The 26,795-nt window shown below is 41.7% G+C and overlaps 1 protein-coding gene across 1 annotated transcript; it reads right to left on the bottom strand.

Annotated features, from left to right (window-relative positions):
- Positions 1 to 750: 750 nt before the first annotated feature.
- Positions 751 to 10,064, bottom strand: LOC118416389 (collagen alpha-1(II) chain-like). Its single transcript, XM_035821485.1, has 8 exons — positions 10,025 to 10,064; positions 8,902 to 8,997; positions 8,378 to 8,443; positions 3,803 to 3,889; positions 3,387 to 3,479; positions 3,211 to 3,261; positions 1,899 to 1,940; positions 751 to 1,091 (listed from the first exon to the last, which is right to left on the bottom strand). The coding sequence occupies exons 1-8, from the start codon at positions 10,062 to 10,064 to the stop codon at positions 751 to 753; spliced, it is 816 nt and encodes a 271-aa protein (XP_035677378.1).
- Between the last annotated feature and the right edge of the window lie 16,731 nt (positions 10,065 to 26,795).

Genomic DNA, 26,795 nt, shown 5'->3' with positions numbered 1-26,795 from the left:
CACACAAACACACACACAAACACAGACATACACACACACACAGACACAGACACACACGGACACACACACACACACACACACACAGATGCACGCACACACAGACACAGACACACACGGACACACACACGGACACACACGCACACACAGATGCACGCACACACGCACACGCACAACACACAGCCAAAAATATAACCTTTTTAGCGTACCTGGGGCAACTTGGCAGATGAAGCACATATTTTTGTCACATGAATCGATCACCCACTTCTCAAATGAATCTTCCATCCACTTCTCATATAAGTTGTGGTAAACGCAATCACCACGGTCAGTCGGTTCTCCCGGAGCCCAAGAGTTGTAGTCACCAAGTGCAGAACCGTCCACCCACTGAAAGCTTCCCTCTTTGTAATCATCGTTAAGGCCGATCCAGAAGTACTGACCGTCTTCCACGGATTTGCTTAAGGAGACCAGGAAGGCGTTGGTCTCAGCATCTCGGGGCATGGCGAGGGTGCCGCCGTCTTCACCACAGATGTCGGCCGCATCCCAGAAGGTCTTGAAGACCTTAAAGACCTTGTAGCAAATTCCACGCCACATTGTGTAACAACGGGGACAAGATCCTGTGAGAAAGATTTCCAGTGACAGGAAATATTGGAAGAATCTAGGATTTGGAAGAATTTAGCAATAATGTAAAGATTAAGCAATTCTATGGCACTAAAGCACCTACACATAATCCCTGACGGAACTACAGAATTGAAACTATAGACCGGAAACAAGGTGGTTAACGGAAGGCGTCAGAATCCCAAGATGACAGCGCCCGTCAATGCGGATGGATTCAGAACACGTGTCGCTATGGCGTAAAGAGCTTCCGGCACGTGCTGTCAAAATGAGTGCCTCACCTGCATGTTCAGCCGGTCCGGCAGGGCTTGGAGACAGGGACATCTCTGGTGAACCGGTCGGCCCGAAGGGTCCCATCAGCCCTCGGGGCCCAACTGGTCCGGGCGGCCCGCCCTTTCCCACAGGGCCAGCTGGGCCTATGGCGCCCTTTTCTCCCGGAGGTCCAGGAGGCCCCGGAAGCCCGAAAGCCAGAGCTTTGTCTCCTGAAAAGATAGAATCAACTTCCCAATAAGGTCCAGACATACCATCTGTGACCCTTTGAACGCAGACACGCCGAAAAACTCTATGTGCATGTTGAACTTTCACTGCCATCGGGCTGCGGATTCGCTCTTCGAACGAGCCCGTACGGGCAACGCGCGTGCCACGTACAGCTATCAAGGACACCGTATGTACGCAGCACGTGTAAGTAGGGCCTGATACGGTAACGTGGCAATCCCACAGAGATTGTGCAACTCACTTACCACTTGCACAACGAACGATGCACGCAACCGGCTCGGTTTGAGTGACGTGCGTACTTCCCCTGTTCTTGCCCTGTTCTTGCCATTCCTTCCCCACGTTTTCATAAAACTTGGCGGATGTGACCTCCCGAAAAACGTACGGAGAAAAAGCACGTACGACGGGTTGTGCCCTTAGCTTAACGTATAATATATTTTTATTTCTTTATTTCAGGCACGCCACCAACCACATTTCAAATTTCAAGGCAAGCCAAATATACCTTTTTAGGGCATGCTGTTTAACCACAAACACCGTTACAGACCCTACAAAAACATGACCTTCCTGGCAAAGATGACGGATCATAACTCAAAATATACTTTTGCATTAATCCACAGATCGCAAATTTCCTGGCATAAAGTTAGATATCCTTTAATGCAAACTACATTTCACTTGTAATTGTACAGTGGATATGACTGTATCAACAACAACACACATTACGGCTGCCATTTTCTGCATGATATTCTCATTTCAACAGAATATTACAAGTGATGTGAGAGCAAAGTACTAAGTAATACCTTCCAGCTCCTGTACACGTGCCTGCAGCTTTGTGAATCGGACTGTATGGGCAGAAAAAGAGAAAATCACGGTCGGCAAGCTTTAAACGATGCTAAAACATGATATAAATATACAAGATACATGTCATTTCGGCAAGGTTCACTCTTCGCTACACCATGCTTTAGAGTTTAGATGCGAGAAGAGAAAACTGACCTGAGAAATAGGACAAAAGAACTGCGATGCCCACGACGACCACAGGGCTGAAGATCTGCCACAACCTGACGCATCGGCGGACGTTTTTCTTTCTCTGTTTAGAGGCTACTTCTGTACATGAGGCATGAAAAGCATTTTTAAAGCATGAATTTGAAGTTACCATAATTATGGAATGGTATGCATTAAAAAAGAAGGTCTATAAGAAGTAAAACATACGGCTTAAAACACAAGAGTGAACAATAAAGCGCGACAAGAACAGGGCGCCGTAAGCGGACCTCACCTTTTCTGGAGACGTAGACAGGGTTGGGTATACTCGCAGCGGCGTCGGCAAGAGCCTGCCAATCAGTCTGAGGCTCCTCCATGGGTGTGGTGTCTGATATGGGTGTGGTGTCAGTTTGAATTATGAGATTTAATGGTTTTATTACTAGACCACACTTGTTTATCTATATCATTAACATCCTGTGTAATTTATACTTATAATTAGATATTCATGATTTATGCTAATTTGATGACGTCATGGTTCAAAATCCACGATGGCGGACAATGTCACTAGCAACGGTAAATACGTGCTATATTTACTCAAATTCCGTCTTATATATTTTTTTTCACAAAACACATTTGCTTGAATCTTTTTGTTCCACTTATAATGGGTTTTGGGGTTATATGTAGAAAAAAACGTATTTTGGAACATTTAAGCTTGTCGATCCAAGATGGCGGACACATGAAGTCATTGATGGCGGACACATTAAGTCATTTTCTGACGTCATATAGGAGTCAGTGCCGTCAGCGCTCTCATGGTTCGTGGTTTATTTTATTTCAGTAGGGGTCTGAGCTGGTGCACGTTATTTTTCACTGAATTTTTGTACCATTTTTCATCTAACACATGTCTAATTGTAATTGAAATGTTGTTTTGTTCGTTTTTAGAGGCTTTTACCCCAGAAAAAGTTATGATACGCTCGGATCAACCGGTCAGCGAAATGGCATCTCCCTGATCAAATGGCATTGATCGTGTTAAATGGCATCGACCATTACGCGTTTCAAATGCGACGACCGTATATATACGTATGCGGAACAGAAAAGCGAGACGCCAAGATCAACATCGGAACTGAAACGTTTTACCTGCTCCGGGGGCGTACAGAGGGTTGGGATCTTGCTTCGTGGGTGTGGCGTCTGTTGGGAAATTACAGCATTTCAGAGACCAGTGTTTACTGTAGATCTACTACAGCAGACATCAAACCAGAGAACTAAAAAGGGAGAGACTACAAAAGGACAAAAAGCGGACTTCAAAACTATACCTGGTATAGATTCGTAAGTAGGGTCTGGAACATCCGCAGCGGCGTCGCCACGTGCCTGCCAATCAGTCTGAGGCTCCTCCATGGCTGTGGCGCCTGGAAAAAGATTGAAGTCATTTTGAGTCCATTATGTTTACGCACACATTATCTGGTTGTCAAAAATGACACAACATTACGACATAAATCATACATTATGAAGTAAAATTGATGCATCTTATAACATGTCATTATTGCCTAGAAGATTTTAAAGAAAGCTACAAAATCAAAACAATATTCAGTTACATCTAAAAAATATATATATATAGAAATAGAAAGATACCATTTCAAAAAAATTATACATGACTGATAGCTTTACTGATACTGATGACTTGCACAAAGTGACGACCACAAAGCAACACAAGGGCTTGAAAACGTCATACCTGCTCCGGATTCATACATGGGGTTGGGAAAAACGGCGTCGTTACAACCCTGCAAATCAGTCTGAGGCTGCTGCATGGGTGAGGTGTCTAAAGGAAAATTACAGAGGAGCATCACTTCAAATTTGACTAAGTTCTGTGAAATATCGTTACATGAAAAATTTGGACAGAATATTTTTACGTCCTATGTATATTGTACTTTGACTATAGTAGTAGTTGTAGGAGGAGTAGTAGGCGTTTTGCCAGTGTAGGGTAGAGAAGAGGCCTGTACACTTTACTAATCTGTATTGCTTGAACAAAAGGCTACAGTTGGACATAAGACAGGGAAACCATTGAAGTATATATCATGCATTAGTAAACAGAAAGCTTAAAATCAAAGTGAGAACCAAAAGCGCGACAAGACCGTAATAATCCGACTTGAAAACGTTTTAATACCTTTTCCTGAGTCGGAGACATTGTCTGGTATACTCGCAGCGGCGTCGGCTCGTGCCTGCCAATCAGTCTGAGGCTCCTCTATTGGTGTCGTCCCTGGCAAAATTAAAACTTTCTACAAAATGAACTTAAATAAAAGAAATAATTCTTTTAACGATATTGTTCGAAGCAAGGTCATTGGACTACTTCAAGCCAGTGAACTAAGAAGTTGAAGAAAACCTGGGGTTACAGCTTGTTTGTAACCGAAGAAACTTGTAGACAGTGTTCGGCAGACGCGCGCTGGACCGGAGGCCAAACAGCTGGGGGTGGAGTGGTGGGCAATGTAGAAGGCCCAACAATGTTTTTTAGCCTATTTTTGACTTGCAGCAGGAAAAATTAAGAAACGTTTCATATTGGTAGGACAGTGTGAGTGTAGATGTTCAGATTAGGCAAAGAAAAAAGGTTTTGGTCCATTGTTTAGGCCTTTGCTGACCCCCAAGTTGAAGTCGTCAGTCCCTAAAATGATGTCATGAGAAGCCAAGATGGCGGCATATTTGAAAGCTGAATTTTTGAAAAACAGACTTTTGGACACTCGAGAAAGCGGACTGCTGTGTGGGATGAGTTCTTATGACCTGCGATGCTCACGGATGATTTTATGACACCCCTAACTTGCCTATTTTTCCCATTATCGCCTATACAGATTTCCATTGGCGTCCCCTGGCCTGGTGCAGTCAGTATGGGGCTGGTGGCAATTTTTACATGATGCTCAACACAGAAGGAACAAGCGTTCGCAGAACTCAACCTTCGTGAAATGGGTGATGGTGCGGTGGTGGAGGGTTTATATGTAGACGTGTCATTGGCTAGCTTTAGTTCTGTGTCGTCCACAGAGCGTCACTTGTAAGTGGAAGTGAGAAGGCGAGGTGTTGAGAGGATGTTGTTGGTTTTAAATATGAAACTGTGAGGTGCATGTCAGGATGAGCGTTTTCTACGTCAGGCCGACATTATTGGAGACTTTTGTATGTCATTAAGAATCTAAAATGCAAGTTACTTGGAATCTTGGCAGTAGGTGGTCAGTGTTATCTGTGAAATGCATTGAGAAGTTGTAGAATATAATGCGAAGACAAAGGGTTTGTGGTTTTTACTATGAAATGGAATGTATGTGTACGTTATGGCCTGCTACAAACTGTGTAAAATGAAACCGTGTCTCTACGATTTACGGGAGATGAAGAAGGCCTGGTTACGCTTTTTGGGAGAAAGCATGGAGACCGTCACATAGGAAGGTGCGCCGAAAAAAGTGATATAGGCAGTAGCTGTATTTTAAAAGTATTCTATCATCCATCCTTTCTTGTTTGTGCACATGACACAAACTGTCCTGTCCATTCATTTCCATGGACAAAGCAAATACCTTTCATTGTCTTTTGAAGATAAAGACTTATATTGACTGGGCTAAAATCGACTGTTGCATCAAAATATCAATAAAATAACACATAAAACAATAACGTTGACCACATCAAAGCCGTCATTGGTGAGATCCACATAAATGATCTTCACATCCCCAGCGAACACCTCCAAAATGTGATGGCTGGTGTCGTCACGGAATGCTCCTCCTCAGGTACATAAAAGTATAACTTCCATTTTGGGCTTGCGACTTGGAACTCATGGAACTTATCAGATGACCCCTTTTCTCTTACCCAATCGTTTTAGTAACCTATCAGTACAAATGGCATGAATCTGCTAACTAGCACCTGCGACCTACCCTAGATTAAATTGCAGAGAAATCAAGACATCAAAGTATAACTATCCATCTGGGCTTGCGACTTGTGACTCATGGAACTTTCGACATGACCCCGTGCGTGTCTCTCACCTAATCGTTCTCGCGACATGTCGGTACAAATGACGTGATTGTGTTAATTACCACTTGTGTCCTTGTTGTGACCTATATACTCTACATTACATCGCTTGGAAAACAAGACATAAAAGTATAACTTCCATTTTGGGCTTGCGACTTGGAACTCATTGAAATTCTGACATGACCCCGTGTCTCTTGCCCAAACGTTCTCGCCACATATCAGTACAAATGGCCGTGCCGTGGCGGGAACGCTTTATCCGCCCGCACGGGGCTTGTCAGTCAATAGGACTATACGCCTCGCGACACCTTTTCTGTCCGGGATAACATAAAACATGCATAATTTCTTCCTTGGAAGAGAGACCAAATGCTTATCCCGACAAGAAATTTGTCCAATTTCAGCAGGTAGGATAACAAATCCACCGCCGGAAGCAAATGTATCAATGGTTGCAACAATGATGATGTCGTAACATTCTTTGTTTCACAATGCAGTCCACTACATTGTGTATCCCATATGTCTAATGTAAACTCCCTATAAACAATCTCATCAATGACTGCAAGTTACTGTGAAAAACAAACCCTGCTTTGTTCATCAGTGTATTGTACCGGTAGTAACTGTTACATGTGCAACCCTTTTAAAACGTGTAATACACGCCCCTGTATACAATATCATCATTGCCCTTAGTCTACAGATTATCAAATCTTATGGGGAACATGCACACCCCATCATGTATAATGTACTGTCCCTATAAACCATTTTCTCTATTGCGCAACTATGACCTTTGGGATCACTTCCTGTTGGGACGGGGTAAGCATGAAGCCCATCGGCATGACGTAATATCACCTAAATATAGCACGATTGCGTAATACCCACGATTGCGTAATACCTACGATTGCGTAAAACCCATTTTCCACCTACAAACATCCCCTGCAAAACCGTCAAAAGCCACTAAACGAAAAAATGCCTCGTACGTTTCTTCTCCTTCTCAAGAACTACCCACATACCAAATATCAGAGCAATCTGTCCAGCCGTTCGCGAGCTTTTCTGTACACAGACACGCACCATACAACGGTTTCCAAACATACCTATTGCATTCTGCTAATTACCTCCTAATTTGCATAACAATCATACAATTATGTACATCACTACGTAAGCTATCTGCATACCTACAGTCATTCCGATCCATCGACCCCTGCTTGCATTATTCATTCTCAAAACCTAACACAAGAATGACTTTCACCGCCCCAGCAAAACCCCTAAGTGGTCAAAACTTATACACCTTACTATTCATTTACACAGCTACCTACCACGTAAAAATCATCACCCAAAAAAGTCCCGAAAAAAAAATCAAAACCGGAAGTTCTGCTGCAGTACAATAACACTCCGCTAGAACGCCCTGCCGTAACGCAATTCCTACCATTCCTTCGTCATGTCTAACCCTACCCACATACCAAATATCAAAACAATCCATCCATGCCTTCCCCAGATATCAGGCTGACAAACGTCCCTCTCACACACAAACAGCACTCAAAACAAACCCTTCGTTTCACGAAGGGAATGATATGTCGTTTCCCGTAAGTTCATTAGGAACGCGCCCATATGTAGGATATATATGTATTCGTAGGTCCCAATACAAAGAAATAACTCATGAATGAGAGCAAGGAAGGGAGTGCTATTTTGCGACAAATATTAGTTTTTACGAAGTGAAAACGCATATCACCTTACAATTAAGGGTTAATGACCCGCCCCAAGGTGTATATGGTGTTATAACGCTAGGTCCTTTGCTATAACCACCGAATAAAACCACCTAGTGAGCGAAGTGACTCCCCGGTCACGCGAGGAGTTAATGAGGCGGTGTACATTAGAGCCCACCAGCCCACACTCAACAGAGACGGGGTGCGACATAGACTTTCTGATACTTATGACCCCCTCCTGCAAATGTGGCGTGTTCCTGGCGTCACTGTTGGAGATAGGGTCATTCTGTGAACATGGTCGACGGAGTTTGACCGAAAATTTAGGGTACGTTCCTATATTAATTCGTGTTGGAAAGAAAGTTTAGCAATTTCTATAATATATGTACTCAGTACTCAATAAACCATTACTACTATTCATGGAAGCATGATCTATTGGGAAAAAAACTCCCCGTCCTACCTTATCACTCCTTTGTTCTAATCCCTAATGCTTTCCAAAAATTTCAGAGCCCAGTGTTTTTCTATTTGATTGTGTGTCAGAGATTATGACATGTCTCTTTAGTACAGTTGACTTAAAACCAAAGCGAGACGAGAAAAGAACGCCTTAAGCGGACTTAGAGACGTTTTACCTTCTCCGGAGTCGTATAGAGGGCTGGGAGTGCAATCAGTCTGACCGTGTTGACTGGATGTGGTGTCTGGGGGAAAATTAGAAAAATGTAACCATATAGTATCTGCAGAAATGTTAGGGCAAGTAAGTTTGCTAAAAGATAAAGGAATATCAAAACTACCCGCCGTGCCCCCGACGTTGTGCCCTTGGCAAAGGCACTTTACATGACTTTCCTCACTTCACCCAGGTGTAAAATGGGCACCTGACGTCGTTCGGGGAGGTAAAAGAAAACATTTCCTTTACCTTCTGTCTGTACTGTGTATATAGCACTGTTAATATAAGTTTCTAACTTGAGTGCAGTGTGGCATTGTCCTCGCCTGTCCAAAAAGTCTGTTAACTCTGTTAATTCCCAATGTCTTTCCAAACTCGTTTGACTGCGTGTTGAAGTTTAAGATGACATAAAAAAGATTCCTAAGTACAAGGGTCGACTTAAAACCAAAGCGGGAAACACAAAGCGCAACAAGAAGAGATTATTTTATGTTTTACCTTCTCCGGAGGCGTACAAAGGATTAGGGAAACTCGCATCGGCGTCAACACGTGCCAGGCAATGATTAGTCTGAGGCTCCTCCATGGGTGTGGTGTCTGGGGGAAAATTACAGAAATGTTACAGTCTACAGCTATCATCGTACTCATCTGCAGAAATGCAACGGCGAGTATTTAGGCGACTTGCGCTGTATAAAAAAAGTGGGATTAACCATTAGCGGTAAATGCCATTCATCATCATCATCATCATCATCATCATCGTCGTCGTCATCATCATGACCCGTATGCTAAATGCCATTGATGACTGGTGAAAGGATTGGGTACCGGTACAGAAAATCCAGATCCAGGTCCGGTTCAGGTCCAGAGGATCAAGTCCAGGTTTGGATCTGAACCTGGATCTGATTCAGTATGTCAGAACATCTGAATGGACGATACTCAAGACAATGGTCCATTTGCAACAAAGAAATCTGTTTTGTGGAGTATTCAATTCCCGCAGGCGTTTTAAAATCCTACAAGACTAACTGCCTCTGTACCATTGACTGTAAAACATAGTAGAAATGATTATAGACTCTACTCTACTTCGCCCTTGTTATTTTTCTCGACCGGTAAGCCCCGAAACGTGTGAATTCCTGATCATGTAATCTGTTCATTTTCCAATGGGTCCAACATCCGGTCCACCGGATTGTTTCAGGTCCGGTCCAATAAGAAAAACCGCTAACAGGTCAGGTAATGTTTGTTTTTTTACTTACCTGGCTTTTACCCCTTTTTGTAAAATACACGTTTCGTGCAGTATTTTCACAATAGACTAAACAGAAATTCGACAAATTACTTTTGTCATATCAACTTCAGTGGATCAAGATCATTTTTTTTCAAATGTAAGTACCAATTTATCTTTTGAAAACATTGTTGCATGAAAAATTTAGTTCAAATGTTAAACCATTTAGTGTACTTCTCCGCTGGTTTTGTAGTAGTAGTAGCAGTAGTAGTAGTAGTAGTAGCAGTAGAAGCCGAAAAATACATTTTCGATAGGGTAGAGGGGCCTTTAAAGTCATAAGTCCGATTTGTTTGGCCTGAATTAGAAAAGAAACGTAATGTACTATCTTAAGAAAACCAAGAAACACATCACCGTTGTCCCCAGTCTGGGACTGCTGCTGCCCTCCCGGCATGATGCCGCTTGTACTTGTCAGGTTTCTGCACGGTAAAACACGTCCTGCTCCTGACAAGGCGCTTGTTGACTCCAGAGTAGCCCCAGACTCAAAGAAATATGAAGCCTTACATCACAAACTTTAGAAACCAGAGATGGAAGCAACTCATGTAAGCTGGGTAGCACCGCCCACACCGAGACAAATTATGTCTGTATGTAATCTAGTCCATGGGCCAGCACCCCAAATTTCACATATCGGTACCCTCCGGGGTGGCAAATTCTCCTTGTTATTTTTGAATAGTAGAAGGCCTGTGGCATATATTTTGACGTGATAGCCATTCTGGTATGGTAGCTTTCTACCGGCTATCACCCTTCAAACCTATCACCACCTAAATGATCTGGAAATTTCGTGTCTTCAATAAGGGGGAGGGGCAAAAAATTAAACATCAATATTTTTCCACGAAAATTCACAGGCTGGTAGAACCTGCTAAGAGGATCATAAAAATATCAATTGATTTTTGATATTGTGATTCAACACGAAATTATGACCGCTTAAAATAATATTTTTTGGTGATTTTCTGGTGAAAAATATATACTTTACTTTCCAATATCGTTCATTTATTCACATTACCTATGGGGCCTTGCCTGATGAATTAGACTTACCGTACGTATCCTTCTCTGCATATTAAGCTTTAAATGATCGAAATCCATCAATGAAATCCGGAGATATGAATGTGTGAAGAATGACACATCTGCCAGCTTATAGTGACAATATTGTTGCTAAGGCCGTTGCTAAGGCTGTTGTTAAGGAGGTTTCAGATCGTACTCCACAACAAAACTGATGCAAAGAACTTACTTTTCTGTAGCATTTTACTCTGATTACATCAGTAGAAGTACAAGGAATCGTGTTAAAATGTTCAACATGTAACAGATGCAGAAATGTGTTTTTTTACGTCATTTCTTTCAGAATCGTTAGCAAAACTGTTGCTAAGGCCGTTGCTAAGGGTGTACTCTGTCATGTTTCAAGCCAAAACAGCAGAGAGTCAAGTTCTCTGACGCGTGATTTTGCTCCTGTCATCTTGTAAATCATACTTAACTGTGAAAAATATCATAATTGATTGGAAATGTTAATTTGGGCTCTACATGGGGGTTATAAGGATACCTGAAAATGAATTACCTTGATTGCACACATTTTTTTTACAAATCTTTTGCTCTTTTTCGTCATTTAGTAGATACCTTACTAAAATTCACAGCGTATATCTAGTATGTCGTACACAATGAAAAAGGCTCTGCATGGGGGTTACCGGGGCACCACATATGTGACACAGGATATGTGGATGCAGGACTGCGTCATGCATATTAAAAATTTATCTAGAAACAAGACCATAACAAAAGGTCAAGAACAAGGCTACTCTGGGATGAATACAAGTATATTGTACTTTTCTTGATCAATGATGGTATACATTATAAAGGAGGTTATATCGACATATATAGGCATATCTAGACATGTCTATATAACGTCATTGACTATATATCAGGTACAGTGCAGGTTTGCTGCGTTGGACAAACTGCAACACACTTAGTCTAATGGTGTGTTATTATGCCTGACCATTCATTTGTTAACATAAGGGCAAACCAAAAACAAAGTCTATAACAAAATTTTCATGTATGGAGACCCATTAGAATGGAGCAGTGTAATATCTGGTGTAAAACGTAGCTAACTGAAGATTCTGGCAGGCTTGTAAAACTTGACACACTGGATACAAAACTACCGATGCCTTTTTCTACACTGCTGTAAATATTACAAAACTTACAACCTACAAGTTTCCACATGTGCATGTGCCTAGAACTAGGATGGTCTCCAATGCCTAAGGGAATTTTCTTTGTCATTGAGCCTGTAGGCTTGTTCTCATTTAAATGTCGAAATGCTGTCGCCTGACTTTACGCCTTGATATGGAGCAAATTATAGACAACATCACTGGTTCCTTCACTTTTCCACAACCCCTGTAATGTTTTACAAAAGATGCACAACAACATTCGTATTGGTTGATGGCTTACAATATTATTATAGCCACGGGTGGGATTTCACCCCCTAAAATATGGCTGTTGCCTGAGAAGAAACGAAGAATTCAAATACAACTGTAGCAGCCAAAAATGTAACAATTCAGTTCCCAGAATGATAGTTCGGTAGGTGAAACTAGCTGTCCAGGCCTTCTGACCGATCACGTCATATGACTACTGCCACTGATCTTGGAGGCTGTGTGAGGTGGTTCATGCCTGTCGCCAGACTATGTAACAAACGTTACCACCACGAGTACGATGGTTGCCACGGTTATATTATCCACGTATAAGACTAGAAATGATCGTTTTTGTGACGCTGTACAGTTTTTCTGGCTTTTTAAAGAAACAAGAAAGGGTTGTTGACTGTCATTTGTATCCCACCTCGCTTAACAAAATGTTGTACAGAAATGACTGTAACAAACGTCACCATAGATTGTTCGATGCTGTCTAAGCTTTCTTTTTGACCTGGTGTAAAAAAGCTGCCCACTTTTTAAATGTTCCTCTGAGGGACGTCCACTTATACCTAAATGATGTAGTCAATAAGGTGAGTCCTTTCGAAGAAAACAGGGTAAAGTTCACTGTTGTAACAAATGTTACCGGTAACGTTTGTTACATGCCCTGTAATGCATTACCAATGGGGCCGAAAATAATAAGTTGCCATTTTTGGCTATGGTTAAAGGAGGAATTTTCCTAAACAACCACGTAGTTTTCACTGAAAATAAAGCCGATTTATTTTTCGACCAAAAAAATGCCATATTCGACATTTCAATGAGAACGAGTGTGTAACGGGCATATGAAAATGGTCTGATATACGTTTTAGTTGCCTTTAATAGCTTTGACGATTTGAGGCCTTTAATAGGTTTTTGCCAGTTCGCAAAAATTGAAGTCTTCAAACATTACAACAAGATGAATGTAGTCAATATGTTAGTGTATACATATTTCACAGTGCCTGCCATGCAAGAACATAACGTCCTTGGTCGGAATGAACTGACATCTTGAATCAAGTGTGGAAGTCACAAGTCGGACTTCCTCTAGTTTAACGTTGGGCATGTTTTTCATAACATACTGTCTTATGTGAGTCTTCATTGATACTATCAATTTTGCAGCAGTTGGAACACTGCTTTTCCCCCACCTACTTGCATGAGCTTTTGCATTTATTTCTTGATACAGCAGAAGCCGCTTAATTGCACATCCCATTTGCCAGCATATTTTGTGCAATTATTCGCATGGTGCAATAATGCGAAGTTATCCAGCCGGACTGCAAATTTAAAGGTTTGGGATTTGGGGATTCCGTGCAATTAACTAGAACTATTCAAAACTATCGGTAAATATAGTCGACGCTTGTGTTCCTTTGTGACCATGCCCTTCTTCTCAAACATCTTGTACGTAGATAATAAACATCTTTTGTACTTTTATAAAGGCTACAGTAGAAGCCAGTTAATCGTACAATGTATTACTGCACACTTCTGTTAATTGCACGGAATCCCAAAATCCCGAACTGATGCGGTCCAGCTGGATAACTTCGCATATCATTGCACCACACGGTTAATTGGCAAATGGGGTGTGCAATTAAGCGGCTTCTACTGTATTTCACAGTCCTTGCTTGATTTCCAATGATGTATTTGCATCTGTAAGTAGCAACGACTATAGCTGCAGTACAGTGCACCAGTCAGAATTGCCCTGAGGATTGTGACACGATCACCGAAACGGGGTGAAATTAAAACAAGGGTTGTGAAATCAAAGATCTGTATCTTATATGTCCATACAGAGCCCTTCTCATTATTGTGACCATATGAAGTTTACACGATGGTTTATGTGTGGTTTTCACTGCTATACCAAAAGTCTCCATAACTTACCTCCTCTCAGTACCCGATTTATCATGGTCCCAAACCCCCAAAAAGCCGCCAATACCCTGATCTGGCTCGTCTTCTGTGTGGCCCAATAAGACAACAAGTAATATTTCTTCATTAAGTAGATTTTCCTTTTTCCATCAACAATAATACATACACCAGGTGCATTACCTTCAATGTAAAGAGGAAGCATGGGAGGTATTACGCCTTAGAAATGACTAAAATTCTGAGAGATTAAAACTCTGCTTTTAGTCAATCAGGTAACCCCCTATTACATCCTCTCAAATACAATACAATCCTCTTTATCCTCACCTGATGGACTGTAAAAGAAAGGATCCCATTTCCTATGTGGAAATACAAAACTTCTTCACATCTTCATTTATTATATTAATTTTGATCTATGAGGGTAGCCATCGTAATTTCAGTAATTTTCGGCAATAAATTGTTTGATTTTTAAGGGCCTCTTAGGGCGGCCCAGGCCTCAATAACGGAAACACTCAAGGGTTTATCATATGGCTGTTCATAGTTCCACCTACCTATCACAAAGGATTACTCAATTTGGCCGACTTCAATCTTCCGACCTCAGCATAGTATGCCTGGTTTCTCATACAATCATATTTTTGAAGGTGCTCATATGTGCAAATTAAAGTGAAAAAGACTGTCACAATTCTATCAAGATAAGAGTAGCAAAATTATGTGTCAGAGAACTTGATCAAGAAAAGTACAATATACTTGTACGTGTTCATCCCAGAGTAGCCTTGTTCTTGACCTTTTTTTATGGTCTTGTTTCTAGATAAATTTTCAATATGCATGACAAAGTCCTGCAGCTACGTATCCTGTGTATTAAAGGGGCATTCCACTTCACACGGGAGTGTTATTTTCCGATAGATATTGATTTTAGGAAGTAATAAATGCATACGTCTTCACATGATATGATAAAGTACCCAGTTGCTTCATGTGCCTCAAAAGCATTCAGTCTTCTACCAAACTCCCCAAGTACCCTCTAATTGAATTAATCCTATGGCTGAATACAATGCAAAACTTTTAGGTGAGGTTACAAAACTAATTTCAGGATTGCTAAGAAATCTCGCCTTGTTATGTGTTCTTTGCTATCTTATGAGCAATTTGCATTCTCAGTGTGCTTAGCGATCCTCATTTATTCCAAAATATGCATGATAAACAAAGTGTCTAATATGCGTATAGGGAATGCATGTGTAGGGTCTGCATGGGTTTACTGAGTGTCATATTGTTTTCCAAAACACATATCGCGCAATTCATCCCAAGGTGAATTCCACAAAATTCGGCTGATTATACTATTCATTGACACATTATCTATTGGAAAACACCACCCCCTTTTGGAGTGGAATGCCCCTTTAAACGGTGTCACATATGTGGTGCCCTGGTAACCCCCATGCAGAGCCTTTTTCATTGTGTACGACATACTAGATATACGCTGTGAATTTTAGTAAGGTATCTACTAAATGACGAAAAAGAGCAAAAGATTTGTAAAAAAAATGTGTGCAATCAAGGTAATTCATTTTCAGGTATCCTTATAACCCCCATGTAGAGCCCAAATTAACATTTCCAATCAATTATGATATTTTTCACAGTTAAGTATGATTTACAAGATGACAGGAGCAAAATCACGCGTCAGAGAACTTGACTCTCTGCTGTTTTGGCTTGAAACATGACAGAGTACACCCTTAGCAACGGCCTTAGCAACAGTTTTGCTAACGATTCTGAAAGAAATGACGTAAAAAAACACATTTCTGCATCTGTTACATGTTGAACATTTTAACATGATTCCTTGTACTTCTACTGATGTAATCAGAGTAAAATACTACAGAAAAGTAAGTTCTTTGCATCAGTTTTGTTGTGGAGTACGATCTGAAACCTCCTTAACAACAGCCTTAGCAACGGCCTTAGCAACAATATTGTCACTATAAGCTGGCAGATGTGTCATTCTTCACACATTCATATCTCCGGATTTCATTGATGGATTTCGATCATTTAAAGCTTAATATGCAGAGAAGGATACACACGGTAAGTCTAACTCATTAGGCAAGGCCCCATAGGTAATGTGAATAAATGAACGATATTGGAAAGTAAAGTATATATTTTTCACCAGAAAATCACCAAAAAATATGATTTTAGGCAGTCATAATTTCGTGTTGAATCACAATATCAAAAATCAATTGATATTTTTATGATCCTCTTAGCAGGTTCTACCAGCCTGTGAATTTTCGTGGAAAAATATTGATGTTTAATTTTTTGCCCCTCCCCCTTGTTGAAGACACGAAATTTCCAGATCATTTAGGTGGTGATAGGTTTGAAGGGTGATAGCCGGTAGAAAGCTACCATACCAGAATGGCTATCACGTCAAAATATATGCCACAGGCCTTCTACTATTCAAAAATAACAAGGAGAATTTGCCACCTCGGAGGTACCGATTTTTCCTCTGGCCCATGGACTAATCGGTTTGCTCGATAAATATAAAAAAACAAGTTTTCGAACACAGCTTACGAACTAAGGCATTCATTGTGTTCCTGGACATGTCAGAAAGCCTTGCTGTGATTTTCAACTGTGAAAATTACTTCATCCGTTATCCCTTTCTTATTTTTTTCTCAGCATCTCTCTGGTCATCAGGGAGAGTTTTTACGACTATGGTGCAGTTCAGCCATGGACCTGTAGATGGCGCGGTCTAAAGGGAAGGGGGGAGTTCTTGGACTTTGTATTTAAGATTGAAATCGTCAGAATAAATGTATACCAGCATAAATCCTGAAGAAATATGTGTTTTAAAACAGTTAACTTTGCATTTGTATCTAGTAATTATCGACCATGCAGATATTGTATAAAATACACGGGCCAGGTAGTAGCTGGTCGTGTCTGTCTACAGAACCTGACAATAATCGAACGTTAGTGTTCAAACGAAAAAAAAAGGAACAGGAAAAATACAAAGACGTAGTTTACGTTCGAATCAGTACAATGTATATGCGCGTATGCAATAACAACAGAAAAGGCCCAACAAACTTTCATCACGAACACACATTTTTATTAGCGTCTACGGCCTTCTACACGGATCTTTGATTAACCTTCGTTCTTATCTTTAGAGCAGTTGGTCCATTAGATCAGTTACATACTTCTTATACAGCTTTTCTCTTCTTCTTGCAGCTTCTCAACACCATATCTGACTCAAACCCATTCAAGTTTCAATATGATTTAGGCTGTAGATTATTAAAATGCTTCTTATCCAGATCTTCTTCTTGCAGCTTTTCAACATCAGATCAGTCTCAGATCCATCTAAGTTTCTACATCAATCATCATTGAAACCCACTATTACAAGCCATACTATTACATTAGTTGCGCTCTTTTTACCACACGATATTTCTTTCTATATGTAGCTTTTCGGCCTCATACACAGCCTCATATAAATGTCAACATCCATACAGTTTTTTGCATATAAAACCCATTACTAAAAACCACTGTATTTTTCCTATTATACCAGTTATACAGGATTTGTATCCATATCTTTTTCTGTTTTTTTTTTCTTCTTGCAGATTCTCAACTCTAGATCAGACTCAAACCCATCTACTTTTCTGTATGACTGAAACACACGACTACAAATCATATATTAGTTATGTGGTTTTTATCAGATTTTTCCTTCTACATGCAGCTTCCGACTCTCATATATGAGTTAGAGTCCATGCAGGTCTCTGTGCATTTAAATTCCATTGTCACTCAATGTTCCTACGAATGACATGTGCTCATAGAATAGATTCAACTGTAAACGTTATAGAATCCAGATTCAGTCCTGCCTGTTAGAACATCATTTCTGGGCACACATATACAGATGAAATATACACACGATGTTTAAAATACAAGGAGGATTTAAAAAGGCTTATCATTCAAGCATATAATAGAAAACCACGATGATCTGACCATATCATATTTACATGTATAGATGTGGTCATTAAATCTAAATGATTTCTTACGCAATTGTACAAAGCACATCTACGTTACATATTTGTTGTTCTTGTTCAATATCAAATAAATTACTGTAACTCGAGATCTTAAACGCAGCATAAAAGATCACATGTTTAGTGACGTCTTTTAGTCCTGATCATGTTAGAGTTTCAAGTATCATTTCACGACTCTACAATTTAGACTTGTCCTACACTATATAGGGACACGATGTAACAGATATAACTTTGTTGAACATCACATTGTTTGAGGCAAGAAAAAGGCAACCCTTCATGTGCGCGACCTGTCTTCCCCAATTCCCCCAGACGTCTGCTTGGTAGTTACAATGCCCTTAAGGTGTGACACAATTTTCTCTCATCAGGTATTCCAGAAAGCCCCAAGCAGTGTGGGGACAATTGCTTGGCAGGAGCAAATTTGGCTAGACACCGGGCAGCATGGTCACCCACTACATATTTCCACAGCTTCTTTGTCCTTCAAACTACATCGTGTTTGCGCCTAACACAATCAATTAATCCTATGACAGCAATATGTTTAGCCACATAGTCATCACTTCAACTTGCCTTCCAAAGAAAGATAACCATACAAAACTCTCAAGTCAAAAATGACAGCTTTTCAAAAGCACCTGTTCAATGTCAGGTAAAATCAAGAAATCTGCATCAAACCTGCCTATTAATAAAGTTTGATCAACATTCTACAAGTGTGTGTTGTATTCATCAATAGTTCAGTTGGCTAATTGTGTTTCTACATTAAATACTTCAGAGCAAAACTTTCTCGTCTTCAATTGAAAGTTAATCTGAGACGGTACTCAGCACTGTACAGATTTTAAACGCTATTTCCGCACACAAAGTAAGCCGACAAAACAAGCTTCTAATCAGGCCACTGGCCCTTCCAAATCTGAAATGACCAGAACTGGATGGTAGGTTAAAATAGATGCAAAAGAAGGAAACAGACGAGAAAGGAAGAAGAGTATACTGTAAATTCATTTAATTTCGCAGGGATTTAATTTCGGTGTAGCGGAAAGGGGACATTTCGTGGTAGTTTTAAGTTCGCGGTAGCACCATGCACTGTTGTATTAATGCCAAGGAAATATGTTCGCGGTGGTTTTAACTTCGCGGTGAAATGGCCAACGCGAAAACCGCGAACATTAAAACACCGCGAACATTTCTGCATTACAGTATCTTGAAGTTCGAGCTAAAGCAAAAGAATATAGACAGAGCTTAAGATGGGAGCCATCACGACTTAAAATGTTATTGAACATGTTTGAAAGAAGAAGACCTCGGTGGCTGTCAAAGTCATTACTTCTCTGACGTTCTTAAGAAGTGACATGTACGGAAGTGTGACGTCAGCAAATGGTCAAAGGTACTCGATATTACATCAGAGCACATCGACCATCTCTCAACCGAGACGGGGGCCGATACCGGTCGCCGCGAACATTTGACCCGTTCCTGATGTCACGCTTTTGTCCAGGTCGGGTAGCATTTGAGAACCACCAGAGGATCAAAATCTCGTTGTAAGCGTGCACGGAAAAGGTTTTTTTTTTAAAAGATCTACAGCATTAGATTGTCCCTTAGTTTCCTTCCAGCTTGAACACTTCACCTGGCAGTTGTTGGGTTGCAGTTTGCCGAAGAGCCATTTTCAGTCAGTGGCGAGAGGTCGGCCTGCTCCCTATCCAAAACCTGTAACAAACAAAATAAGCATGAAAAGAATGTGACATTGGCTGAATGGCTTGTATTGTAGATTGTTTGCAGTACTAAGTATTACTAATAATGGTTTATTGCACTTTTTCACACAAATAATTTGATATTTCCATGGCCATGTTCATCAACTTCCCCGAAAAATATGCTTCCAGACCGTATATGACAATTAAGGTGAAAGTATGAGATGTGAAGGACCAGAAATGAAGAATCGGTTCGGTATGCCATACTCGGTGTGTTATGTTATTTATTCAACCTTCCTAACCACTTCCTGATGTCATAATGAAGGCATCCATATAATGGAGGGGGGGGGGGGATTCTTCATATCTGCAGGTAAATACAGGGTTGCATTTTTGTATGACTGATATGTCATGATACTTTATATCAATGAGTACGAATATTCATTGATATATATTATATATATATATATATGAATACATATTTCCATCAGAGGTAGTTTTACATGACGTACCTGGAGCGACTTGGCAGATGAAGTAAAGCCTGTCGCTACATGGCAAGTTGACCCAATTGTCTTCCCGTAATGCGGAGTAAGAAACGCAATGACGTCGACCCATGTCATACGGCTTCCCATTGGCCCACGGGCTGTAGTCACCAAGTGCAGAACCGTCCACCCACTCGAAGCTCCCCTCATCGCGCTGACGGTGCAGGCCGATCCAAATGTACCACCTGTTGCCCACGGACTTGTGCAAGTTACTTGCCAAGTAGACCAGGAAGGCGTTGGTCTCGGCGTCTCGGGGCATGGCGAGGGTGCCGCTGTCTTCACCACAGGCTTCGGACGCATAGTTGAAGGTCTTTGCTATCTTGAAGGCCTTGTAGCAGAATCCACGGAACACCGTGTAACCTTTAGTGCAAGCTGGGGGTGAAAATTGAGTCAAAAACAGACGTTGGGATGGACAATGTTGATTTTGAAAATGTTCCAGCATTCCATCACTAAACCAACCATCACATTTACTTTACCAGAGGAACATATCTCCCCATTAAGTTGTTTAGCTTCATTTCTTGTATATGTGTATATATATATATATATATATATATATATATATATATATATATATATACATGAAATGAAGCTAAACAACTTAATATATATATATATATATGTTGGTATGTATGCATATACGGTCAGTCCTAACAAAATTGGGGAATTACCGCGCAACATTTCATATATGTACCTCAAAGAGACATCAATAAATGCCGAGTAACCCTGAAAGCAGCCGAAAGCTGGGGGAAGATATTGACGGTGATAATTATAATTCTGCAGGCATAGGAGTGGTATTGATGAGGAAAATCATATCATACGACGACATAATATTAGTCAGTGCCCAATATTTTGCTCTTTTCATTCTCCTGATGCTTGCAAATAGACCATTACAAATTAATGCAGTACACATAACAAACAAACTCGAACCCAACTTACCTGGCGTCTTACTTATCTTGTGAAGACGCTGCTCCAAAGCAGCGGTTCGGTTTCGCTCCTTATCCAGGTCGAGCTTCAAGGCGTCAACAGTGGTGGACAGCTGGCGTATGTCATCTTGGTCGCGCTTCAAGGCGTCAACAGTGGTGGACAGCTGGCGTATGTCATCTTGGTCGCGCTTCAAGGCGTCAACAGAGGTGGACAGCTGGCGTATGTCATCTTGGTCGCGCTTCAAGGCGTCAACAGTGGTGGACAGCTGGCGTATGTCATCTTGGTCGCGCTTCAAGGCGTCAACAGTGGTGGACAGCTGGCGTATGTCATCTTGGTCGCGCTTCAAGGCGTCAACAGTGGTGGACAGCTGGCGTATGTCATCTTGGTCGCGCTTCAAGGCGTCAACAGTGGTGGACAGCTGGCGCATGTCATCTTGGTTGCGCTTCAAGGCGTCAACAGTGGTGGACAGCTGACGCATGCCGTCTTGGTCGCGCTTCAAGGCGTCAACAGTGGTGGACAGTTGGCGCATGTCGTCTTGGTCGCGCTTCAATGCGTTAACGGTAATGGACAGTTGAGATATTTCCTGAAGACGAACGTCAAAATACCAAACTTTAAAAAAAGGTGGGTGGGTGGGACGAAGCATGTTCTGACTTAACCATCAATTACCAAAAAAATAGACAAAGTAAATATTTTTGAACAAAGATGTTTAAAGCTTACTGGTAGATGTCTTTACCTCTTTATTGATAAACGTCAGAGGGGCGAGTCCCACTGCTAACAGGCCCAGCAGCACGGCAATGCCAGCGGCCACACAGCTTTGGTGGGAGCGGATGAAGCTACAGAGGGTACGGCGGCCGCTTGCTCCACCCGGGTAGGTGCGGTCTGTAGAGGTTACAACGAGTTTGCGTCCACATAACAGCTCAAGAAATTAATGAATTAACAAAGAAAAAAAGAAATAGTTAACACCTTTGAAATTTAATGCTGTATTTCCAATTACGGTTCTGAAGAAGGATTAGGGTCATTCAAAATTCCCTATTGATCCCGGACTTCACTCGATGTTATAGTCTTTTCTTACAGCCTTTTGTCCAACACAGGATAAAGAATAGGTAAGTAAATTCAGTGATACAATAAATACAGTTTAACAATGTAAAATTGAAATGCTTTTTCATCATCATGGTGTAAGTATGCAAATATGTATCTCACAATCACAACATAGCTGAAACAAAAGTAAACAAAGACGAAAATCACTTAAGAAATAAGAACAGTACAAGCCAGTTAATTGTACAACGGATAATCGCACACTTCTGTTAATTGCATGAAAACCCACATCCCGTAGTGGTGCGGTCCAGCTTAATACCTTTGCTTTGTTGCAGCATTCGGATATTCACATGATATGCATATTTCAAATGGGGTGTAAAATTAGGCGGCTTCTACTGTACAATGTTTACTTCATTGTTACAAATTCTTGCATCATTTTTTTTTTCAAATCATAGATCTTTTACCATAGTGTAAAATTAGAAGGGGTCTGTTTAAAGTTCTTCACTCAGATGTCAGATCAAAAATTAGCGGTGCAGCCAAAAGTAGACGAAGATTTGAAGGTGTTTGCTAGACCCGTTCGTTCAAGCAAAAAAACTTAGGAACACAACATTCCTAGTCCATTTTTATTAGGGGGGGGGGGTCCGTATGTCTCCTCAGTTCAACAAGTGAATTCTCCTGCGCAGATTCAAATCCTAGTCATAGTTCTCTGTTCAGTTCGACTCCGTTTTTCTGACCACTCATGCTCACTTATAGGCCATATTGATTTGATTATATGGATGACATCCGCGCGCATCAATTTTCGGCCGTTTGAAAAAAACAACTGTAAATGTTAAAACTGCAAAATGAGCAGATGCATCGCAAAATATATATCAATGCCATAGAATGTGCATATGCCAACATGAATTCCAAGGTCAAAGAACAATTTGTGAAAGAACAAAAATGAAGCCTCCATTACTCGGTATACCATGCTCTGTTTGTTGGCCATTTTTCATCCTTCCTGACCATTTAGATTTCAGAATGAAGACTAGGAAAACCCTGTCTAGTCCGGACTGTGGAAAACCCTGTCCGGTCTGAAGGGAGGGTCTGTATGGGGTAAAAGTTGTAAGCTATGCAACAACTTTTAAAAAAATCTTATGCACAGATACAACAACATCAATTTGTAGTGTGACACAATTGCATACAAAAGTAATAATTTAACAAAGATTATCTATGGCCAACGTGACAGCTGTCAATGACAGTTGACAGTAACAGGTTTCTAGGCTAAATGTCTCCAGTCCCAAAGGCAGTCTGCATGGCCCACTTTCTACAAGTGGCTGGCTCCAAACATTCCTATGGAAAAGCGATACTTTGGACACATTCTTGTACAATTCCTGTAACATGGAGCTAATAACCCCGTAGATTACCACACAAACCATCGCGTATGAAATCAACAGTCGGTTGTACGAGTACTGTGTTGTACGAGTACCTGTTCATCAGGTATCGTAACCTATGACCTTGGCCCTTTGACCTGACAAATCGAGCTGAGTTGGAGACGACACGCACCTGTTCAGTGTTCCGTATCTTGCATACCTGCAAACTGCAAGGAGTCGTCTCCTGTCGTGGACTGATCTTGTCACTTCGTCCGGTCTTCTTACACGTTCGGGGTGATTATGAACACTTTCATACTTTCCAATTATTGTTGCATAGAAAATTGTTACTGTTGTACAAATGTGGCAGTTACTTAGTTTCTTTATCCTCGACTCACTTAATTTGGCACAAGTATTATAAATCTTGAAATTTTCGCGGTTTTCTTCCTGATCTTTCTAATGGAGATCTACTGGAAACGTTTTATTATCGCGTAGTAAAAGTAAAACTCAATACACTTGGCAATATGTTGAACAAACAAAAGACGATCGATGTTACCCTTTTAAACAACGACTTCGACTTCATAATCAACATCACAAACGTAACTAAGTATGATGAATATACAGTGTTAGAATTAAATCAGAAGGGGATCAAATGGAAATGTGCTGCTATCACGTAGTAAAACTCGATTCCCAATGGCAGGATAGAGGCCATTCTCCATCATATTTACGTGTGTATATAACGTTATAAACTAGGGGTTCTTTTCCGTTCTGTTCGAGACGTGATAAACATTTCGAGGCCATGCGCCATAATGGTTTCAGACTTGTGGTCCGTAAGGGTCCCGTCGTGTATTACTAATATACAACAATATCGTTCCAAATGCGAACTTAAAACACCTCAAAAGAATCATTTCCGCTCCTACCGCGAAATTTTATCCCCGCGAGCATAAATAAATCTACAGTACTTGCTGTGCTACCTGATTGAGCTGTATCCTAAGCAAAATATCTCCTAGATGTTCTTTGGGGAAAATCAATTTCAAGTTCAAACACACAGTTCGCAAGTGGAATGAAAAAGCTATTAAGATTTAAATGCTTCAAACTTTTACACATTGTCATGTGTCAATATTTTCTTTTTTTGGAAATGTCGCTTTTACAGACACCTCCATACAATGAACCTATCCCAAAACCCCACCCCCTGTTCGATCATGGTTCTATTTCGAACACCTCCGCCAAAAATAGGCATTTCTGTCTCACTGGGCTAGTTTTTGACGGAGGTGTTCGAAATAGAATATAGGGTTCTATTTGTTCGATATGGCGTTCGACTGGATCGGTCCATTTATGATTGTCATCTTTGTAATCTAGAGGTCAAACTGGAAGGCTAAGTTCTTAAATGTTGCAAAAAACACCATCCCCAACAAGAACATCAAGGCTACAGCTCCACGTAAACCCTGGGTAACCTCTGAATTACTGGAGGCTATCCAACACAAAACCGAACTGTACAAAACTTTTAAGTCTTCGCCATCCAATGAAAATTGGAAAAGTTACACAAAGGCCAAAAACCGCCTGACTAAAGACCTTCGCCAAGCCGAAGCTGGATACTACGCTGCCGTTAGCGAGAGACTTAAAACCGCGGAAGGTGCTCGTCAGTTCTGGTCTGTTCTCAAACAGGCAACTGGGAAGGGCAAGTCTGCAATCCCGGCTCTCTCTGCGAACGGCTCAGTGGTGGCTAAGGACAAGGACAAGGCTGAACTGCTAAACGACATCTTCGTCAACGTTACAAGTGAAGCAACCCACCCTGACTGTACCAGACGACTTCCTCGGTTCACCAATAAAGAACTAAACACAATCGTAGTGTCGGTGGAGGAAGTCGAACGCACCCTACAAACACTCCAGTCCAACAAGGCCCCTGGTCCTGACGGGATTTCAAACAGACTGCTTAAGGAGGCAGCACCTATCATCTGCGCCTCCCTGTGCGAACTGTTTAATTTTTCCTTGTCAACCGGCCAGTTCCCTTTAGAGTGGAAAAGGTGCAACATCTCACCGGTCTACAAGAAGGGTGATCGCACTAATCCCTCCAACTACCGGCCCATCGCCTTACTTTCTACAGTTCCCAAGGTCTTGGAGAGACTTGTTCATAATCACTTGTACGCTTACCTTATGAACAACAACCTGATTAACGTCAACCAGTCAGGCTTCAAGAAAGGAGACGGAACAGTACTGCAGCTCATGCGGCTTGTTGACGAATGGGCCAAGTCCATTGACGATCCCAACATTGCCTGCACTGCCGCAGTCTTCCTGGATGTCCGTCGAGCATTCGACACCGTGTGGCACGATGGTCTCACCTACAAGCTCTCCCGTTACGGTGTTAAGGGAGCCCTCAACATGTGGGTTGCAGACTACCTCACGGGCCGACAACAACGAGTTGTGATTAACGGCGTGGCGTCCTCCTGGGGGCACACTAAGGCAGGAGTCCCACAAGGAAGTATCCTCGGACCGCTCCTATTCCTTGTGTACATTAATGACATCAAAGACCTACCTTGTTCCTCAAACATCAATTGCTTCGCTGACGACACGTCGCTTTCCAAGTCCGGACCGACAGCTCAGGAAGTGGCCAGCACAACAAACACTGACCTTCAACACGTCTCCACCTGGTTCGTTGACTGGGGCCTTGAGCTCCATCCGGACAAGTGCAAGGTCATGTGTATAAAGTCCCCTCGAAGTAAAGTACAGCTACCTACAATCTACATAGCTGGACAGATAGTTGAACAAGTGCCGTTCTATACTCACCTGGGCACCACCATCCACCAGACCTTACGTTGGACTGAACACGTCCAGACTACATCTAGCAAGGCCAGGAGAACTCTGGGATTCCTGTGGAAACTCAGAGGCAAGCTATCCCGGGAGGCACTAGAGATGGCGTACAACACGATGGTTCGACCAAAACTGGAGTACGCCTCTGTACTGCTAGGGGACCTGGCTTCTTCATCCAGCAAGATGTTGGAGCGAGTTCACTACCAAGCCGCCTGCCTTGTCACCGGGGCCGCTAGGCGAACACCATCAAGCGTCGTCATGCAAGAACTTGGATGGGACAGCCTAGCAACTAGAAGACATTCCCAGTCCATGGTTCTCATGTATAAACTGGTGAATGGCTTAGTCCCTCCTCACCTGCAACCGCTGATACCCACCACAAGAGGCGAGCACAGAACCACACGCCTACGGCTTCGCAACTCTACCCATCTCCACATACCACGCTGCAGGACCCAGACTTACCAGTCAAGCTTCATTCCGCACGCTTCCCGCCTCTGGAACGATCTTCCCCAGGCAATAAAGCAAGCTGGTAGTCTCAGATTGTTTAAACGAAGA

Source organism: Branchiostoma floridae, chromosome 5, assembly GCF_000003815.2.
Source record: "Branchiostoma floridae strain S238N-H82 chromosome 5, Bfl_VNyyK, whole genome shotgun sequence".
Taxonomy (NCBI): domain Eukaryota; kingdom Metazoa; phylum Chordata; class Leptocardii; order Amphioxiformes; family Branchiostomatidae; genus Branchiostoma; species Branchiostoma floridae.
This window is presented reverse-complemented; position numbering and strand designations above follow the sequence as displayed.

Excerpts from the sequence above, each read along its gene's own strand:
- LOC118416389 (XM_035821485.1), bottom strand. The coding sequence starts at position 10,064 with ATGCCGGGAGGGCAGCAGCAGTCCCAGACTGGGGACAACG. Across the intron at positions 1,941-3,210 it reads TCTGTACGCCCCCGGAGCAG|TCCGATTCACAAAGCTGCAG; the intron begins GTAAAACGTTTC and ends CTGCCCATACAG. Across the intron at positions 1,092-1,898 it reads ACGTGTACAGGAGCTGGAAG|GAGACAAAGCTCTGGCTTTC; the intron begins GTATTACTTAGT and ends CTATCTTTTCAG.